The sequence below is a fragment of the Felis catus genome, chromosome E1 (genome assembly GCF_018350175.1).
Source record: "Felis catus isolate Fca126 chromosome E1, F.catus_Fca126_mat1.0, whole genome shotgun sequence".
Lineage (NCBI taxonomy): Eukaryota > Metazoa > Chordata > Mammalia > Carnivora > Felidae > Felis > Felis catus.
Window position 1 is genome coordinate 23,145,986 of NC_058381.1, and position 19,097 is coordinate 23,165,082.

Below are 19,097 nucleotides of genomic sequence, written 5' to 3' on the forward strand. Positions count from 1 at the left end.
GACATTGTAGAGCAGAGACAAGCTGCTCTTATGTGCCCTGTTTGAAATTCTGACCCACAGTATCTATGAACATAATAAATGTTTGTTTGACTTTACTAAGTTCTGGGGTCATTTATAATGTAGCCATAGTAACTGCAACACCATCTCTTAGGAATTATAGCCCTGTGCTGCCTCTTGTCCGATGCTGAAAATAGTTGCCTCACATATTTTGCCCTGTGTTATTGTTCTAGGAGAGCTAAGTCACCAAGCCAGGACTTTAATCTGTTCTCTAAAATAATGATAAAGATAAATAATAACAGCAACAATATTGAAAGCAACTTCCTTTTATAGACTGCTTTCTATGGACTGGGCATTGTGTGGAGCATTTTATATACATTATCTCAACGAAGCCGCATAGCAGTCTTACGAAATAGGCATTTATTATTAACCTCCTCTGTACAGAGAAGAAAACTTCATAGAGATTAAATGATTCACTTATGGTTTGCACACAGGTCTGTCTGACACTGAAGCTGATGCAATTGACCATATACAGAAGCTCATACAGACACACTCACACCCCCCAATCTGCATTATATATACATACATATGTACATGCCTAGGCATATAAAGATGCATACACACCCATTACACTTTTCCAGGATTTTTTATACATTTAAAATATTTCTTGTTCTCCGAGGTAAAAATCCCCTTCCCCCAATTTATGTTAAATAGACTGCAAGAGACCCAATCTGCTTAGTATTATGCTTCCCAAGCACACCCCAAGATAAAATTCTCTCCATCTGGGGCCACCACAGGCATGGGCGGCAGAGATATTGTCTCTGTTCTCCTGCCAAGGATTGTCTGGGACCCAGACTTTGGGGGAGGTGGGGCGGGACTCTTAATAGGACTTGGCTTGGTAGACAGAAGCCTTCTCCGGGGGCCATGAGAACTGTGCACTTGATGTTGTAAGTTTCAAAATTCAGTGAAACACAGTGATTCCCAAACATGCAAAAGCAGAGAGCACAGAACAAGAGACCAGTGCTTGGAAGGGGAGCAGGTGAAGGAGTTTGACACAGGACCCCCTTGTTGAAATAAGGTAATTTCCAAATATTCCAGAATAGTGATGGGAGCTGGCTGATGGGATGAAGAGCCATTCAATGGGGGCCTCTTCATTCTGTAGGTTTACTAGATTCAGCATGCCTTTTCTTAGGAAGAGGAATGGGAGGTACTGAGAATTTCTTGGCTGGCAGTTTCAGAACAGGAAAGAAGCTCTTAGGGAGCAAGAGTCTCAGGGCAGAGCACTGGGCTCAAGAACTTAGAACTTCTCCTTGGGGTGCCTGGGTGGCTCAGTCCGTTAAGCGATGGACTCTTGGTTTTGGTTCAGGTCATGATCTTGGGTTCATGAGATCAAGCCCCGAGTGGACCCTGCTTGAGATCTCTCTCTCTCCTTCTGCCCCTCCCCCTCCCCCTCCCTCGCTTGTGTTAGGCACGTTCTCTCTCTCTCAAAAAAAAAAAAAAAAAAAAAAATTAGACCTTCTTAAAATAGTGGAGACCCCAGTTCTAATCTTGCGAATACAGACAGAGATGGATACTGATGTATTATTACAATCACCTTTATCTGGAAAATAGATACCCCAAGTGGAGCCCCACCCCTGCCTTCAAAAGTTCCCCTTGTGCAATCTACAGCAAGCAGCTGAATTCCAAAAGGAGGAAAGTGAAATGGGAAGTGTTTAAGGTTCACCTCCAACTCTCTGCCCTCTTCGTCAAATTCGGTCCTGAAGCACTGTTCCAAAGCTCCTTAGAAGCAATCCTTGAGACTATATATAATATTCTTACCCATTTTACAGGTTATGAAACTAGTCCCGAGCTTGGGCGCTGACAAGCCGCTAGCTCAGTGGCAGCACCAGCTCAGGAAGCCAGTGTTGTCTCCTGTGTCCCTGGCCAGTCGGCGGTACTCTCTCCACCTCACCAATCTGGGGGGCTCGGGGAAGGCTCGGGGCATCGGATGAATGAATGGCCAAGTCTCCCCAGCCTAGGCGGTGAGGGGCAGTAGGTCCGTGTCAAACTAGGGTGCAGAGGCCACTTCTCTCTCTGTTGTTGCCCGCCTGTCCCATCTTGTCGCTCCCTCCTTCCCCCGTCCGGGAAAATCAATGCAGATCCGCGTGCCTGGGTGGTCCCAGCCCTGGCACGGGGGAGAATGTTCCCCAGACTCTTTGTGTGCAAGTGTGTAGAGCGCGGACACCGGGAGGGTAGTGCAGATTGCCGGCTCCGATAGGACGGCTGGGTGACCTGACTGCAAAGTTCTGGGGGTTCTCTAGCCCGCGGCTCCCTTTCCGCTCTGCACACATCCTTTACCTCCGCTTCCCTGCGCAGCTCCTGGCCTCCGCGCTCGGCGAGCTGGGCGTCCAGGCCGCCCCACAGCAGCAGCGGCAGGGCGCGCAGCAGGAGGCCGACACGCGCCGCCATCTCGCCGCCGCCCCCGCCACGGGGCGCGGGCACGTGGGGAGCCGCTGATCGCGCGGCTGCCCGAGGCGGTCAGTGGTGCCCGGGACCCCGCGGATGCTCCAGCTCTGCGCCGCCCCTGCCCGGAGGAGGGAGGGCCTAGGGGTGCGCTGGGGCCCCGGCTCGGTGCGCCGGGCCGCCCCTCTGGCCGCTTCGCGGGGATCCGGCCCCAAGTGGTGCAGACCAGGCAGTGCCTGCCGGCGGGTCGCCGGCGGGGGACCTGGAAGGCAAGGGAGGAAGGGAGGGAGGAGGGGCGGGGGCCGGGCACTCCAGCCCCACCCACTCCGCTCCGCCGCTGGAACGCGCCGCAGTCCCGGAGCCTCTTCCTCCGGCTGCAGAGCCTGGCCCGGTGCCCGCCGCCGCCCTGCCCACCCGTTCTCTCTCCAGCCACCTCCAGTTGATCCGAACTCTCCGGGGAGGGCGGGGGAAGAGGGGTCTTCTGGAGACTGTAGCTACCCTGAGACTTCGATCAAGCGGGGGCGGGGCGGTGGTGTCCTGGCCTACCAGAGGGTCACTGATTATTTCAGTCAGGCTGGCAGGGAGCGAGATTCTGGGCTAGGAGAGAAGGAGCCCTGGGCTGGGATCAGAATAATTGGGTTTGAGTTCCAGATCTGATTCTTTGCTAGTCGTGTGAATCCTGCCTCAACTAACTTGCTGTCTGCGTGGTCATGGGCAAGTCACTCACCCTCTCTGAACATATTTTTCTCATCAGTAAATGGCGATAATGAGAATACCAATGTCATGTGGTTGTAGGGAGCATTTAATGAGCGAATAAGATCTGTAAGTAACTGAGCACTGCCTGACATCGTGCAGTACCCGATAAATAAATAGCAGAGTGCAGCTTTGTGACTTTTGGCAAAGGATTTAACTACTTTCGAGTGCCAGTTTCCTCATCAATAAAATGAGAGCAAAGTGATGTTTAGTTCCCAGAGTCGCATGAAGATTTTAAAAAACAAGAGTAAAGTGCTTTGCTCTTTATATTTCACATAGTCTGTATTGAAGGTGGAGCAAAGCGATTTGTGGAGAGCCTTCGCTAAACTCGCACTAAACACAAATAAACTGTCTTTATTATCTGCCTGAGTAACAGCGAGCAGGTTGCTGCTCTTCTAGTCTCAATTTGCTAATCTGTGAAATGCAAATGGCCCAATGTTACCCACCACCAAGGGGACTGTTGTAGCGATTCCAGGAGTTGATATGTGTAATTTGGAATGTCTACAGTGCTAAGCAAATGTAATGACTTCTTATCCTAAGACTTAAAGCCTTAGTAGTACACAGAAGGTTTTTGTGTTACTTCAAAAAAAGGTGGCACTCTCCATCAGAGTTTTAAAATTTTAAAAAGGCACCTCTTTCAGTGGACTTAGAGAGAGAGGTTCCGTGAGCTAAAAAATTGGAACAGGCCACGGCCACTTCCCCACCCAACCAATGAAAAGGGGGCAGTCCTCTCAGGCGAGCCAATTAGAAACAGGCGCACCTTTGCGCAGGCCAGTGAATAAAAGGCGACCTTTGCCAACCCTCCGCCAGGGCCTCCATTCGGGCATAGAGTTATAACGTATGTTTTATCCTGTAGGTGCCCCTTCTCCACTGATGCCGTTGTGTACATTCATAAGGAGCGTCCTTGCCTGTAACGGAGGCCCAGAGGTGGTCGTCAAGGCCTGGGCCTTCCCCTCAGAGAGTTTTCAGTCTAGCGGGGCAGCTTGGAAGGAAGGCTCTCAGATCAGGACAACTGTGACACAGCCTACAGGTTTAAGCAGAGTCCCGTGGTGAGCTTACAGGATGGAGATTCTGAAGGCGAGTAGGGTAGGGTTGCTAGATTTAGCAAATAAAAATACAGGATGTCCTGTTAAATTTGAGTATCGGGTTAACGACAAGTAATCTTTTTTAGGATAAGTATGTGCCAGTGCAATGTTTGGGACATCTTATACTAAAACATTCACCAGGATCTGAAATTCAAGTTTAACTTGGTGGCCCCTACTTTATCCGGTAACCCCAGAGTGTGTGTGTATGTGTGTGTGTTGTCTGAAGGTTGCAGGTATGATGTGGTATATAGTGCCCTTGACCAATAGGTGGATTATTTTTCAGTTTTTATTTAAATTCCAGTTAGTTAACATACAGTGTAATATTAGTTTCAGGTGTACAATTTAGTGGTTTAACACATACAATACCCAGTGCTCATCACAAGTGCACTCCTTAATTGTCTCACCTATTTCACCCATCCTCCCACCTACCTCCTCTCTGGTAACCATCAGTTTGTTCTCTATAGTTAAAAGTCTACTTCTTGGTTTGCCTCTCTCTCTCTTTTCCCCTTTGCTCATTCATTTTGTCTCTTAAATTCCACATATGAGTGAACTCATACGGTATTTGTCTTTTTCTGACTTATTTCACTCAGTACTCTCTAGCTCCATCCATGTCATTGCAAATGGCAAGACTTCATTCTTTTTTATGGCTGAGTAATATTCCATTGCATATAACCACCTCTAAAGAAGAGGTGGTTGTTTATCAATTAACGGACACTGGGCTGTTTCCATAATTTGGCTATTGTGGATAATGCTTCTATAAACATTGGGGTGCATGTATCCCTTTGAATTGTATTTTTGTATTCTTTGGGTAAATACCTAGTAGTGTGATTGCTGGATCATAGGATAGTTCTATTTTTAACTTTTTAAAAGTATTTTTTAAAAAGATATTATTTAAAAACATTTTAAATGTTTATTTTTGAGAGAGAGAGAGAGAGCACATGAGCAGGGGAGGGGCAGAGAGAGAGGGAGACATAGAATCCAAAGCAGGCCCCAGGCTCTGAGCTGTCAGCACAGAGCCCGACACGGGGCTTGAACCCACAAACCATGAGATCATGACCTGAGCCGAAGTCGGCCACTTAACCAACTGAGCCACCTAGGCACCCCCAAAATATTTTATTTTTAAGTAATCTCTACACCCAATGTGGGGCTCAAACTCACAGTCCCGAGATCAAGAGTCTCATGCTCTACTGACTGAGCCAGCCAGGTGCCCCAATTTTCAACTTTTTGAGGAACCTCAATACTGTTTGCCTGCGTGGCTGCACCAATTTGCATTCCCACCAACAGTGGATGGGGATTCCACTTTCTTCCCATCAATGAGTGGATTTTGAAAGGCCAGATACTACTCTGTTTTGGAGCAGTGAGCTCTGAGGAACACCAGTTGGTAAGGACATTGTGGGCCAAGTTGGAGTCTATCCCAGGTTTTCCAGTTCTTTCTCCAGGCAGAATTTCTCCATCCCTCCCTCCAGTACATCCCAGAGGGTCTCCATTTCAGCTGCACTGGGAGGGGAGGGGAGGGAAGGGTAGGAAGCAATGCTTCCCTGGAGGGCTGAGTGACTGGGAGGATTCAGCCACTCAGAGAGCTGGCCCTCTGGCCTTTCTCTGCATCTCAGGCTAGCCATCGTCCCTGGACCTTGAAAACTAGCACCACTGCTTTGTTTGAACGTTGACTTCCTCCACTTTCCTCTTGTATTCTTGGCTAGATTATTTCATCCCATCCTCACTTGTCCCCAGTCTGCCTGTTTGTGGTCACTTGGAGATGCCATCCAGACTTGAAAGTGCCTGCAAGAATTTATGCACAACAGAGCCTTGTTTGCCCACTTATTCTGGGCTTCAACCATATCTTGGGACAGAATGTCTCCATTTCCCAGAAAGACAGCATGTTTCCATAGTTAGAGCCTGGGTAAGCAGGAATTTCAGTTCCCTTCTGCCTCCAAAGCTTACTCCTAAGCCCCAGAGCACCAGATTCTCTGATCTTCTTCAGGAATCCAGGGGCCTACGCAGCTCCACAACTTACCTGCCGTATGTTTTTACTTTCCAGGACACATCCTGAGCCAAATCACTTTGATGGGGTGGAGGAGGGTGGCCTGCTATGTAGAGGGACACTGAGGAAGAAAGGAAAATGGGAAAGGGAGGGTAGTTTATTGGAAGAAGCTCAGTCCACAGCAAGGGCATCAGAAGAGTGACGGGGATACTCTTCTGGGGGAGAATAGTTATGGATCAGCCACATGCAAAACAATACTGTGATGACAAGTCCCTATGTGAATCTAATACCTTCATTTTCTCCTTCGGTGGGAGTGGGGGTGGGGATGGGAATGAAGAGTTGGAACAAATAATAGTGGTTGATACTTGTTGAGAAATTAACATGTGCCCTGTATGTGCTATGTGCTTTATGTAAATCATGTCACTGAATCTTTGCAGCTTCCTTGGGAGAAAGCTACTATTATAAGCATCCTGATTAAATTTTTTTTTAAATGTTTATTTGTTTTTGAAAGAGAGAGAGTGGGGGTGGGGGGAGAAAGAGAGAGAGAGAGAGAGAGAGAGAGAGAGAGAGAGAGAGAACGTGAGCGGGGGAGGGGCAGAGAGAGGGAGACACAGGATCTGAAGTGGGCTCCAGGCTCCGAACTGTCCGCACAGAGCCCAAAGTGGGGCTCGAACCCGTGAACTGTGAGATCATGACCTGAGCCACAGTTGGACACTCAACCGATTGAGCCACCCTACAAGCATCCTTATTTTAAAGATGAGAAAACTAGGGGTGCCTGAGTGGCTCAGTCAGTTAAGTGTCCGACTCTTGATTTCGGCTTAGGTCATGATCTCATGATTGTGAGATCAAGCCCTGTGTCAGGCTCAGTGTGGAATCTGCTTAAGATTCTCTCTCTCTCTCTCTCTCTCTCTCTCTCTCTCTCTTTCTCTCTACCTCTAACCCTTCCCTGTTAGTGCTCTCTCTCTCCCTCTCTCTCCAAAAAAAAAAAAAAAAAAGTTTATATAATTTGTCCAAGGTCATGAATCTGGTAATGGAGCCAGGGTTCAAACTCAGATAGCTCTTAAACACTATGCTGTCTCATTTCAAGTCAAAGGATCAGTGGATCACCTGCATGGAGAAACTTGTTAAAAATTCAGATTCCTGGGGTGCTTGGGAGGCTCAGTCAGTTAAGCGCCGACTTCAGCTCAGGTCATGATCTCGCGGTTTGTGAGTTCAAGCCCCACACTGGGCTCTGTGCTGACAGCTCAGGGACTGGAGCCTGCTTCAGATTCTGAGTCACCCTCTCTCTCTGCTCCTCCCCCACTCACGCTCTGTCTCTCTCAAAAATAAATAAACTTCAAAAAAAGTATAAAAAAATTCAGATTCCTGAGCTCTACTCCAGGCCTACTGAATCACTAAATACTAGATACCGATGTTCAAGGGGAAGATAGGACTAGGTTTTCCAAAGGCCTGTGTCTCTCCTTCCCTGCCTCTCCATTGTGGTTGAGCAAGTTCCTGACCCAGCTAGGCTGGCAGTCCTCTCCTTTCCTCCTCTTCAAAGAGAGCTGCTTCCTCTCCCTCTCTCTCTGCACTGGGGCTCACTTCAGGTCCAAAGTGCTTCCTGACTCTCCCAGAGTGGACAGACTTCTCTGAAACTCATGCCAGAGCTCGGGTCTGTTGCATGCTCCGGGGAGCGGCTGGCAGCTGCCTGGGCCATTCCTTCTTCTCTGACAGAAGGCAACAGCTGGCCAATGAGTCGTCTTCCTGACCAGGACCCCTTGAATCAGGCAGGATATATGGATATATGGATGTGGACAAGGCCTCAGTTTCTCTCTTCATAATATGAGGAACAATTAGCTTTGTCTGTGCTCCTTCCTCCTTCCCAGGAAGTGTGCAGAGCACAAAGTAGATTTTATCAAAAGGAATTCTGGGCTCTGGAGAAAGACACTAACAGAACGACCAACCTCCCCAAATCACAATGATAGGAACAAGAAGAAGAATGAGGACATGGGATCAGCTTGGGAGACCTGAAGAGGAGGCATGCCCCAGAGTTGTGAGGATGTTAGCTGTGATAATTTGGATTCATTATTGACCATAACCTCTGTGCATTCTTAGCTGTGATTCAATTTTAGAAGCCCTGAAGTCCTAGCAACCACTTCTCCCTCTGGAAGAGAAATTTCCTCTCTAACATGTGGATGTGGTCTCATGAGTCTGGGTCACACTCACAAGTGTACCTGTCTATCTACCTCCCAGTACACACACACACACACACACACACACACACACACACACACACATGCTCCAGAGGACTGGAAAAAGCAAGAGATATGGAGTGAGACAAAACTGGGTTTGAATCTTGACTTTTTCATACTCTGTTATCCCTTGCAAGTCAAATAACCTCTCTGAGTTTCTGCTATTTTAAAATGGGACAACAATGGGGCCCCTTGGTGGCTCAGTCGGTTAAGCATCTGACTCTAGGTTTTGGCTCAGGTTATGATCTCACGGTTCAAGTCCCGCACTGGGGCTCTGTGCTGACAGTGCGGAGCCTTCTTGGGATTCTCTCTCTCTCTCTCTCTCTCTCTCTCTCTCTCTTTCTCTCTCTCTGACCCTCTCCACTCTGTCTCTCTCAAAGTAAATAGACTGTACGAAATGTTTAAAAAATTAAAAAAATAAAATGGGACAACAATAAGTCCTAACTTTTCTGTTATCCTGATTTGCTATAGGGAGCAAGCTAGACAATAACTTATAATCCCGTCAAGTGCTGGATTCTGGGTGCACAGACACCAGCATACATGCATGTATATACTCCACACAGGTTCACCCTGGGGTACACTCACATCCAGATGACATACACAAGCCTGCCCCGGAACAATCACACAAGCACCTCCTTGCCAGCCACAGCTCTCTGGCTCAGAGCAGGCCCGTCTTTCCTAACCCTCATCATGATTTGCAGGGCGGCAGCCTCTTCTGGTTTGTTTTTTACTCACACCAGGACCCAGGGGACTTACAAGGAGCACAATAAAAGCCTAGCCAATCTGGCATTGTGCCCCACTTCCCTTCCACATAAAGGCTGTCTAACCACCAGGCATCTGGCCTGAAAGGCTGGCCAGGACCTGCTCAGCATCTGTTGCTTTGCTTAAAAGACCTGCTAACAGGAAAGTGTCTGGTTCCTTTCCACCCCAAACAGGAAGTGCCTGCCACTGTCCAGAGGATGGGGTAGCTGGTCATTTACAAGAAATCAACCCTTGCCTTGCAGAGCCTTGGGATAATCTTCATGGGATGCTTGCTCTCTAGGAAGGCTGGAAGAGCAGGATTCCAGTGACACCTCCTGGGATAGCGGTGCGAAGGTGGTGATGATGGTTAGGACTACTTACTGCCTGTGACACCTGGCACACAACAGGCTGTCCGTCTCTGAACAACACTCACGAACACTTACTCTGTGCCCAAGTTCTAGAGAAGGTCTTTGAGCTTGAAGAACTTACAGACAAGTCAGAAAGACAAGTCATGCCATCCCCCCACCCCATTTATTTATTCGTTCATTAAACACAAGGTTGTCTTCCTTCTCTTAAATTTTTTTTTTTTTTTTTTTTTTTTTTTAGTGCCTGCTGTTTCAGGCACTGTGTGGGGCACTGTGGAGTTCAGAGGGGAACCAGGCAACCCAGCTAGAGAACAAATCAGCCTGTTATCAGGTAGGCAAGCCTGGGATAATGTGGTGCAACTGAGAGTTCCATAGGGTTTCAAAAGAGACAAAAGATCATTGTTTTTTTTCTCTGGTGGGAGCAGTAGTCTTACTGCTTTCTCTCTTGCCCCCTACGGTCCACTCTCATGACAGCAGCCGGAGCAACCACAGTAAAACAGGTCAGACTGTCCTATGGTGGCTCTGCTAAGTGGCTCCCTCTCCTGGCTTCCCTTCTCACTCTAGGAAAGTTCACAGTCTACAGGGGCCTACAAGACCTTACACAGGTGGTGGAAGGTTGGAAAGCCAAAGAGGGGTGGAGGCAACTCCAAAATTAATCAACATCACTAAGATTCTACCAGCTATAGGACAGAGGGATGAAGGGAGGATTGGGGCTACAGGATCCCAGGAGCCAAGGCCATGAATAGAAATGATCTCTGGGGGCACCTGGGTGACTCAGTTGGTTGAATGTCCGACTCTTGATTTTGGCCCAGGCTCGTGGGTTGGAGCCCCGTGTCGGTTTCCTCACTGGGTGTGGAGGCTGCTTAAGATTTTCTCTCTTCCTTTCTCTCTGCCCCTCTCCTCGACTCTCTCTCTCTCTCTCTCTCTCTCTCTCTAATAATAATATTATTATTATAAAGAAATGATCTCTCGAGAAGACAGTTGCTGCCCAAGACACCCCTGTAGCAGAGAAGGAGGGGTAGACATAACCCTGGCTCTTCCCTTTTTTCTACTATCTGATTTCCCACCAGGATGCCCAGGGGCTGATTCTAGCTGGAAGCTACTGCCTGAGGGACTCTCTGAAACCGGAATGTAGCTTAGAGGGGTTAGCTCTCCAAGTGAGGATCTGAGGAATGCATCAGGGGCAAACAGGCCCAGTACTAAGACCTTCCCTGGTACATTCTGCTAAAGCTGGTGTGTGCAATGTATCTGCTGTCTTCTATGACTATGCAGAGTGAGTCCAGGATAGTGGATACAGAGGGAGCAAGATCCTGTAGCTTGAAAAATGACTGCGTGAAGGTCGAAGGTGGTTACAGACAATCATCCCCAGGCAAAAGCCTGGAAGACGGGGGGCACAGAACTCAATCTGTGAGTCAGTTTGTGGTAGAGAAGCGCCCTTGGAAAGAAGCTCCAGAGAAATACAGACTTGGAAGGAGTTCTCGGTTTCACGTTTGAGACACCAGGGACACTGTAAAAAGAACCTTGCGCTTAGTCCAAAGGCCTGGATATGAGCTCTGCTTCTGTCCCTAATTTTCTGTGTGAACTTGGTAGAGTTTCACCTCCCTGAGCTCCAGTGTTCTCATCGACAAAATGTGGATAACAGCAAGACCTATTTCACAGGGATGTCCAGAATGTTAAAAGAAATAATGAATATAAAAAACTAAATGTCACTCCTTTGATTAGATCCCTCAGAAGTGTCCTATTGTTTGTTTGTTTAAAGGATTTTATTTTATTTTAAGGGGTTCTACTTTTTTATAGAAGTTTATTATTTTGAGAGAGACAGAGACAATGCAAATGGGGGAGGGGTAGAGAGAGAAGGAGAAAGAGAGAATTCCCATGGCTCAGCACCATCAGTACAGAGCCCAAGGTTGTACTTGAACCCATGAAACTGCGAGATCGTGACCTGAACTGAAACCAACCCCTTGAAGGACTCTCTCTCTATTTTTTTAATTTTATTTTTTATTTAGGGGCGCCTGGGTGGCTCAGTCAGTTAAGCATACAACTTCCACTCAGGTCATGATCTTGTGGTTGGTGAGTTCGAGCCTCAGGTCAGGCTCTGTGCTGACAGCTCAGAACCTGGAGCCTGCTTCAGATTCTGTGTCTCCTTCTGTTTCTGCCCCTCCCCCACTCATGCTCGTGAGCTCTCTTTCTCAAAAATAAATAAACATTAAAAAAATTTTATTTTTTATTTTTTAAAATTGACATCCAAATTAGTTAGCATATAGTGCGACAATGATTTTAGGAGTAGATTCCTTAGTGCCCCTTACCCATTTAGCCCATCCTCCCTTTCACAACCCCTCCAGTAACCCTCAGTTTGTGCTCCATATTTATGAGTCTCTTCTGTTTTGTGAAGGACTCTATATTTTTAAGTAATCTCTCTGCCCAATGTGGGACTCGAACACCACCCCGGGATCAAGAATTTCATGCTCCACCGACTGAGCCAGCCAGGCTCTCCTTCCCTATAGTTTTTTTTTTTTTTTAAGTTTATTTATCGGGGCGCCTGGGTGGCGCAGTCGGTTAAGCGTCCGACTTCAGCCAGGTCACGATCTCGCGGTCCGGGAGTTCGAGCCCCGCAACAGGTTCTGGGCTGATGGCTCAGAGCCTGGAGCCTGTTTCCGATTCTGTGTCTCCCTCTCTCTCTGCCCCTCCCCCGTTCATGCTCTGTCTCTCTCTGTCCCAAAAATAAATAAACGTTAAAAAAAATAATAAAGTTTATTTATTTAGTTGGAGAGAGAGAGAGAGAGGGAGAGAGAATCCCAAGCAGGCTCTGCATTGTCAGTGCAGAGCCCCACATGGGGCTTGATCTCATGTACCTTGAGATCATAACCTGAGCCTACACCAAGAGTCAGATGCTTAACTGACTGAACCACCCAGGTGCCCCCCATCATTGTTTTTAATTTAATATCCAAGCTCTTCTGCAAAGCACATAAGACTCTTCAAGATGTGGCTTCTATCTACTTCTTTCACCCATTTATCATTTATCACCAATCTCTACCCGTGCAACTCCACAGACCAGACAGACAGAACCATTTGCAATTCCCAGAATTTTGCTTTCTCATAGTCTTTGCAAATACAGTCCTTTCCGCCCACAGCATGCTATTCCTGATACACATCCCTTGTCTAATTCCTGTTCTTTCTTCAAGGCTCAGTTTAGGAGGCATCTCCTCCAGGAAGCCTTCCTTAATACCCCATCTGCCCTTCATGTGGGCTGGGCCATTACTCTCTTTTCAGAGGACACTCTGCATTGTCCAATTCTAGCACGTGCAGTAGTTATTGGAATTAAAGATTTGTACTGTTCCTCTTTATGAGACTGCAGTTCCTGGGGGGCAGTGGCCATTGTGCTTCCTATTTCCCAACCTGTAGGGCTTGACATCTAGTAGACCTCAGGAGTGGCAGCTGAGTGAAGAAGAATGAATGCATGCATGAATGAATGGATGGAGATACAAACTTAAAGGGTCAGTGATGAGCAACACTTTTTGAATTTCCATCTTAAAAAAAAAGAACACCCAACTGCAAGTAAAATTTTAAAAAGTGGAAGAACAATCTAGAAGTTTCCCCCATTTCTCACCCAATTCTCTCCTGCTATTGCACATGCCCATCATCTCCTCCTCTGGGTTGCCTTCCTCATCGTATATGCTGAATGACTGAATCATTTTTAGTCATGAAGGACTTTTTATTCCTTTAACCCTGCTTGTTTGGCGCAATCGAGAGAGCTCTGTGACCCTCTATATCAAAAGTGGAGTGTACAATTACTGCTAGTATAATTAAGAGAGATGACCTCATGTCTTTTTCTTTTCTGGTCTGAGGTGTTATTCTGAACTTACCCCTCTATTTCCACCCCCAACTGGCTCCTCTTCCTGTTCCCTATCACAGTGAATGATACCACCATCTGACCACTTGTCCAAGTGGAAAACTCAGAATTCATGCCCAGATTTTTACTCTCCCTTAGCTGCTCCCTCCTAAGTTGGTCACTAGATCTTGTCCTGTCTATCATGTAAGTAAGTATCTCTGGGATCTCTTAACTTACCTTCATCTCCACAACTACAACCTAAGTCTAGGCCACTGTGATTTCTCACCAGAATTATTGCATTGGTCACCTAATTGGTCTCCCTGCTTTTAGGCACCTCTCACCTCCATACATTCTTTTTTAAAATTAATTAATTTATTGTTTAATTTACATCCAGGTTAGTTAGCATATAGTACAACTGATTTCAGGAGTGGATTCCCTAATGCCCCTTACCCATTTAGCAACCCCCCCCGCCCCGCCACAACCCTCCAGCAACCCTCTGTTCTCTATATTTGTCTCTTATGTTTTGTCCCCCTCCCTGTTTTTATATTATTTTTGCTTCCCTTCCCTTATGTTCATCTGTTTAGTATCTTAAATTCCTCATATAAGTGAGGTCATATGGTATTGTTCTTTCTCTGACTGGCTAATTTCACTTAGCATAATACCTACCAGTTCCATCCATGTAGTTGCAAATGGCAAGATTTCATTCTTTTTGATTGCTGAATAACATTCCATTGTGTGTGTGTGTGTGTATGTGTGTGTGTGTACACACCCCCCACATCTTCTTTATCCATTCATAGGTCAATGGACATTTGGGCTCTTTCCATACGTTGGCTATTGTCAATAGCGCTGCTATAAACATTCACCTGTATACGTTCTTCATACTGCAGCCTGAAGATGCAACTGGGACCTTCCTTTAAAATCCTCTGGCTCCCCACTGCCTTCAAGATAAAGCACAAACCCTAACATACCATATTTTACAAGGTATCAGCTATTTAGCCCTCTACTTTTCTGGCCTCACCTATCATCCTCATTCATCCCTGGAAGGTAAACTCCAAACGTATGGAATTACTTGTTTTACAACTAGTGTAAGGCACTTTACCCCACTTCTCATCATCTACGGCTTGACTCAGATGTTGCGTAGCCTGCAGGGAAAATGTTCTTTCACCTCATTTAATACTCTAAAACTCAAATCCCTACTAGGCAGTACAGCGTAATGGTTAAACCCACAGGCATTGGTGTCTGGTTACTAGGATTCGAATTCCACGTTGGCCATTTACTAGTTGTGCGACCTAGGGCAAGTGAATAATCACGTCTGTAACGTCAGGATACTATTTCATCAGTGTGTTGTGAGAATTAAATGAGATGATGTAAGGTGCCTGATAGAGTTAGCCAATTATAACAGCCCCGAATAGTAAGGCTCTATCTACCTCCCACCCCGCCACATTCTCAGGACCAGTTGTGTGTGTGCTTTCGTTTTAATGCACACGTTTGTTCCAGTATCAGCCTTGTAGTCCGTGTTTTACTTGACAAGGTAGTTAGACCTGGAGGCGCTCACGACTTTCCGTCCCCGAGCTCGGCGACACAGAACGCCCCGAGGTGGCTCCAGCTGCCTGCAACCAAAGAGGAGCGAACTAGGGCATACCATTCGAAATCTTAGGGGAAGAAAGGCTTTCTCTAACCAAATAGTCTGTGTTTATAAAGTCTCCCCTCTTTCGCTTCCTAACCTCGAATTCTGTCGGGTGCATTCAAAGTGAGAAACGGCACTATAGGTGGGAGGGAGAGACAAGGTCCAACTTCCTCCCCCATGCTATTCGCGGCATTGGTACTTTCTCTTCTCAATTCCCTCTCAATAATGGTACCGTTCGCGGAGGGGAGGACGGAGAGGCATTGTGAAGTCCTCAGGGCTAGGAGGCTGGTACTCGTACAGAACCACCCCTCGCGCCCTGGCGCTGTGGTACCGCCCACTGCCCTCTGATTGGCTGCCGAGGCCCCGCAGTCAGGCTCAGCCCGCCGCGCCGCCCTCAGTACAGCTCCGGCCGCCGCGCCGCCTGGCTCTCGTATTCCTTGTTCTCGGCGGGCTCTGGGGGCTCCGCGCTGCGGCCGTTAGTCATGTCGGGTAGGTGACTCCTTCAGCGAGCAGCGGCAGCGGCGAGAAGGGGCCTGGCGGGGTTGGGACGTCTTCCCGCCCACCGGAGGGCCCCGAGGGAGAGCCTCCGGCCCTGAGGGAGGCTTGGGGTGGGGGGGTGGCCGCGGCCGCCGCCATGTTGGACTGAAGGGACGCACGCTCCCAACGCTCTCCGTCTGCAAATCACGGCGGGAGCGCTTCGGGCCCCTCTTTTTTGACCCTGTCCTTGGAAGCTGAGGAGACGTGCCCCTCCCGGGGAGGGTGTGTGAGTTGGGGGGGCGGAGGCCGTCTACGCCATCACAGGGGCGGGGGGAGCCCGTGATTAGAGCATCCGCCTGAGAGAATCGGTGCTTCTGGTTCTCCGCTCCGCCTCAGATCTTTCAGCGAGGCCTCGGGCCAGTCGTCTCGCCGCCTCGTACCTCAGTTTCCCCATCTGTGAAGTGGAGCTGGGCCTTCCTGACTCACCCATTCATCAGGTGGGGTTCTTGACGCTCTGGGAGCCCTTTCAAAGGACGTTGCCTTGCACGAAATCCTCCTTCTCGTCATTCCCTCTACCGTAACCACCCGGATTCGAACGGGGGTGTTTGCATATAATTCAGCTTCCTCCTCACCCTGCTGTCGTTCTTCTCCCTTCTCCAGTTGTTTATCTCCTGCAAGAGCCTGAAAGTGAGCCTTTTCTATTCTGGATAGACTCCTGTAGGTACATGTGGCATTTACCTTAACACATGCAGACCAGAGGAAAGGCAGTCTTACACGAAGCATTTAAATTGATAGAGCACCCCGCCCCCCTCCCTCCCCGCCCCCATCGTTGTGTGGAAGAGAAAGAAAAAGGCACTGATCTCTTCGGGATAGTCCGTTGAGATCCTGCTATAAAGTCTGGAACACGAATGTTCTCTAGATGTAGCAGTCTTGGCTCACCACACAAGGTCCTCTGTTAGGGTACCTTACAGGCTGCAAAGACCCAGCCATCCACTTGCTAGAAACCATCAGGAGAGCTCACGTTTCACATGGAAAAGCAGAACATTTCTTTGAAGCCATCTGATTGGGATGAAAGTGACTGCTGGCGCAGTCTTTTACATTGATTGTCTAAGGGAGAGCCTTAAAACATACACGAAATCCCCCAGTAACACAGTTTTGCAAAAGGATGGAAACGTGTGACAAAAAGCGAGTAGGTGGAGAGGAGACCAAATTTGCAAGAATGGTTGGACAGGATAAGAAACATTCCTTAGATTGACATTGACATTAAGCCTGAATATTGAGCTTTTGTGGAAAGGGGCGCCTATCTGATGGAAGAGGCTGTTAACTGCACAGGATTCTTGCCTCTTTCAATTTCTATTTAATCCTTGCTCAAACAAGAATTTCTTACTGCAAAGTAAGTACGTCTTTTACCAGGTGCAGAATTTGGGATGAAATCTGGTAAAGCTCCACAGAAGTATGTAGAAGTATACCCCTAGGAGATGTGTAACCCATGTATGATTAAAAAATAAATAAAAAGATTCTCCTACCCTCATGGGGAAATTTACCATTTCAATGAACATTAAAAACTAATGGTGTGTCTTGATTTTTAACATTTTTATTGGTATAAAACAATGACATTTTTATAGGACTGGGTAGCTTTTGTGGAAAATTAAATTTTAGAGGTTACTTACCATCTGTAAAATCCAGGATTTAAGTGTGTCATATTAGTGTGTGAGCTAGTTTATCCATTAGTACTGATCTTCAAAGTACCAAGACACTAGACATTTGTCACTGTGTAATTTAAGTTTTTTTAAATACAAGATTGGCTTTCACATGTGAAAACTTTATAATAATTGTTTTTAAGTCCATTAAAGCTAGAATCTTTAAGTTCTACTTAGTGTTCTATGCTGTTTATACATTTTGTAAAACATGTACAAAAATACTTTTGACTTTGTATAAAAATGAGAATAATGCTTTTGACTTGTTTTTTGGTGAACGTTTCAGTTAATAAATTTAACAGTAAATTCCCCCTAACCAGCTAATTGTTTTAAGTTTAGTTAAATCCTTTAAACATTTCAAACTCAACCACTCCAGGTGCCTGACAGGACAGACCTATAAATTAAATAAAAGTGCTTACATAGTTAATAAATAAGTCAAAATTGTAAATACTGTAAGTCTGACTCTCAGACATTCGGATATTGTTTACAAGTGTGAATTATCTGACATCTTCAAGTTAGAATCGAATCTAATATCACTTATACAAAAATTACAAAGTTAGTGTACTTATTTTGGTATATGGCAGACCAAAATAAATTGAAAATCCTCTATCTACAAACACTTAAAGATGCAAGAATTTACAAAAAAAGAAAGGGCAAGACCTAGCTGCCAGAAATGAAGTAGAAGCCGAATATGGCTAACTTGATGGTTGCCCTGAAGAGGAGGAGGGTGTAGGTCTCATCATTTAGAGACTTGGGTTTTATTACCCAAGTGACTAAGGGTAGGAGATGGAGCCTTGAGACTATTAGAGCCAAGTAATGGGAACTGAGACCTTACATATAACGTATATGTTTGAAAGACTTCAGTGAAAGGATTAACTAGAAAAAAACTTTTTATCAGCATAACGGATAGCAGAGTTTGGGCCCTGAATGAAAAAAAGTCTGTCCTGATAGCTTGTAACCTGGGAACTGCTTCATACAATTTGGGTGTACGTTTAAGCTAGGTATGGGACTCCAGGAAAACTTAAGCCAAGAAATTAACAAAAATTGGTTCTGGGCTGGTAATAACTTTGGGGGTCCTCGTAGAAACAAACGAAAAGCTTTTTTTTGGTGGAAACTTCACAGCATAGGTCACAGGAATCTTCTATAAAAAATAAGCCTTGCAAAAGATGAATTCACAGTAAAAAATTGTAGAACTTGAAACAGTTCACCAAAATGATGGTTTGTGACAAATGGAATTAGAACCCCTACAGGTAATCTGAAAGCAAATATGCTTAAAATTATTAAAAACCTAAAGGAGTCAACTTTAAGACCAAGACGTTCTGAAGAAAGGCCATGCTGATACGAAAAGAACCATGTATATCTTCTAGAAATAGAAATAATGCATAAGTTGAATTGCAGATCTAGCAGAAGAACTAATTAGTGAAGTGGAAGACCTCTAATTACCCACAATTCAGTTCAGAAGGAAGAGATGAAAAACAATATTAAGAAACAGATTGAGAAGTCCTGTCATTTAATATGCGTATAATGTGTCTGCTAAGAACATGGCGAGGAATCACTATTATAGTTGGGAATTTTCCAAGATTGGTGAATATTTTGGGTCAAAAAGCAGTAGCCCCAAGCATGGAACATAAAAACCAATTAATAACGATATATGTTGATGTGAAATTGCAGATTATGAAATATCAATAAATAGGAAAATGGTAGTAGACTTAAAAGTTTTAAGCCAGAAAATGAACTGATCCAAGGACTAGTGAATCCAGTAAAGGGAAACAGGATGCAAAAAACAGTATACAAGAAGCAAACACAGTAAATAAAAAGCAAATATTGATGGTATGGAACATCAAAGATTAAAATGATTACATTTGGACGTTA

At 46.2% G+C, this 19,097-nt stretch overlaps 2 protein-coding genes across 6 annotated transcripts in view; one reads left to right on the forward strand and one right to left on the reverse strand.

Moving 5' to 3' along the window:
• The window catches only part of MMP28 (matrix metallopeptidase 28), a 26,343-nt gene extending 23,538 nt beyond the window's left edge, over positions 1-2,805 (reverse strand). The window contains exon 1 of one of the 3 annotated variants that reach the window (XM_023243583.2): positions 2,335-2,803. In XM_023243583.2, coding sequence (XP_023099351.2) covers positions 2,335-2,445 — 111 coding nt within the window. In that variant the 5' untranslated portion in view covers positions 2,446-2,803. Of the gene's footprint in view, positions 1-2,334 lie in introns of all 3 variants that reach the window. The other 2 variants (XM_023243582.2, XM_023243585.2) reach the window with 2 other exon arrangements.
• A 12,593-nt stretch (positions 2,806-15,398) lies between these two features.
• TAF15 (TATA-box binding protein associated factor 15) overlaps positions 15,399-19,097 on the forward strand; it is a 28,634-nt gene continuing 24,935 nt past the window's right edge. For 2 of the 3 annotated variants that reach the window (XM_023244806.2, XM_023244808.2), the window contains exon 1: positions 15,399-15,540. In XM_023244806.2, coding sequence (XP_023100574.1) covers positions 15,534-15,540 — 7 coding nt within the window. In that variant the 5' untranslated portion in view covers positions 15,399-15,533. The remainder of the gene's footprint in view (positions 15,541-19,097) is intronic. The other variant, XM_023244807.2, reaches the window with a different exon arrangement.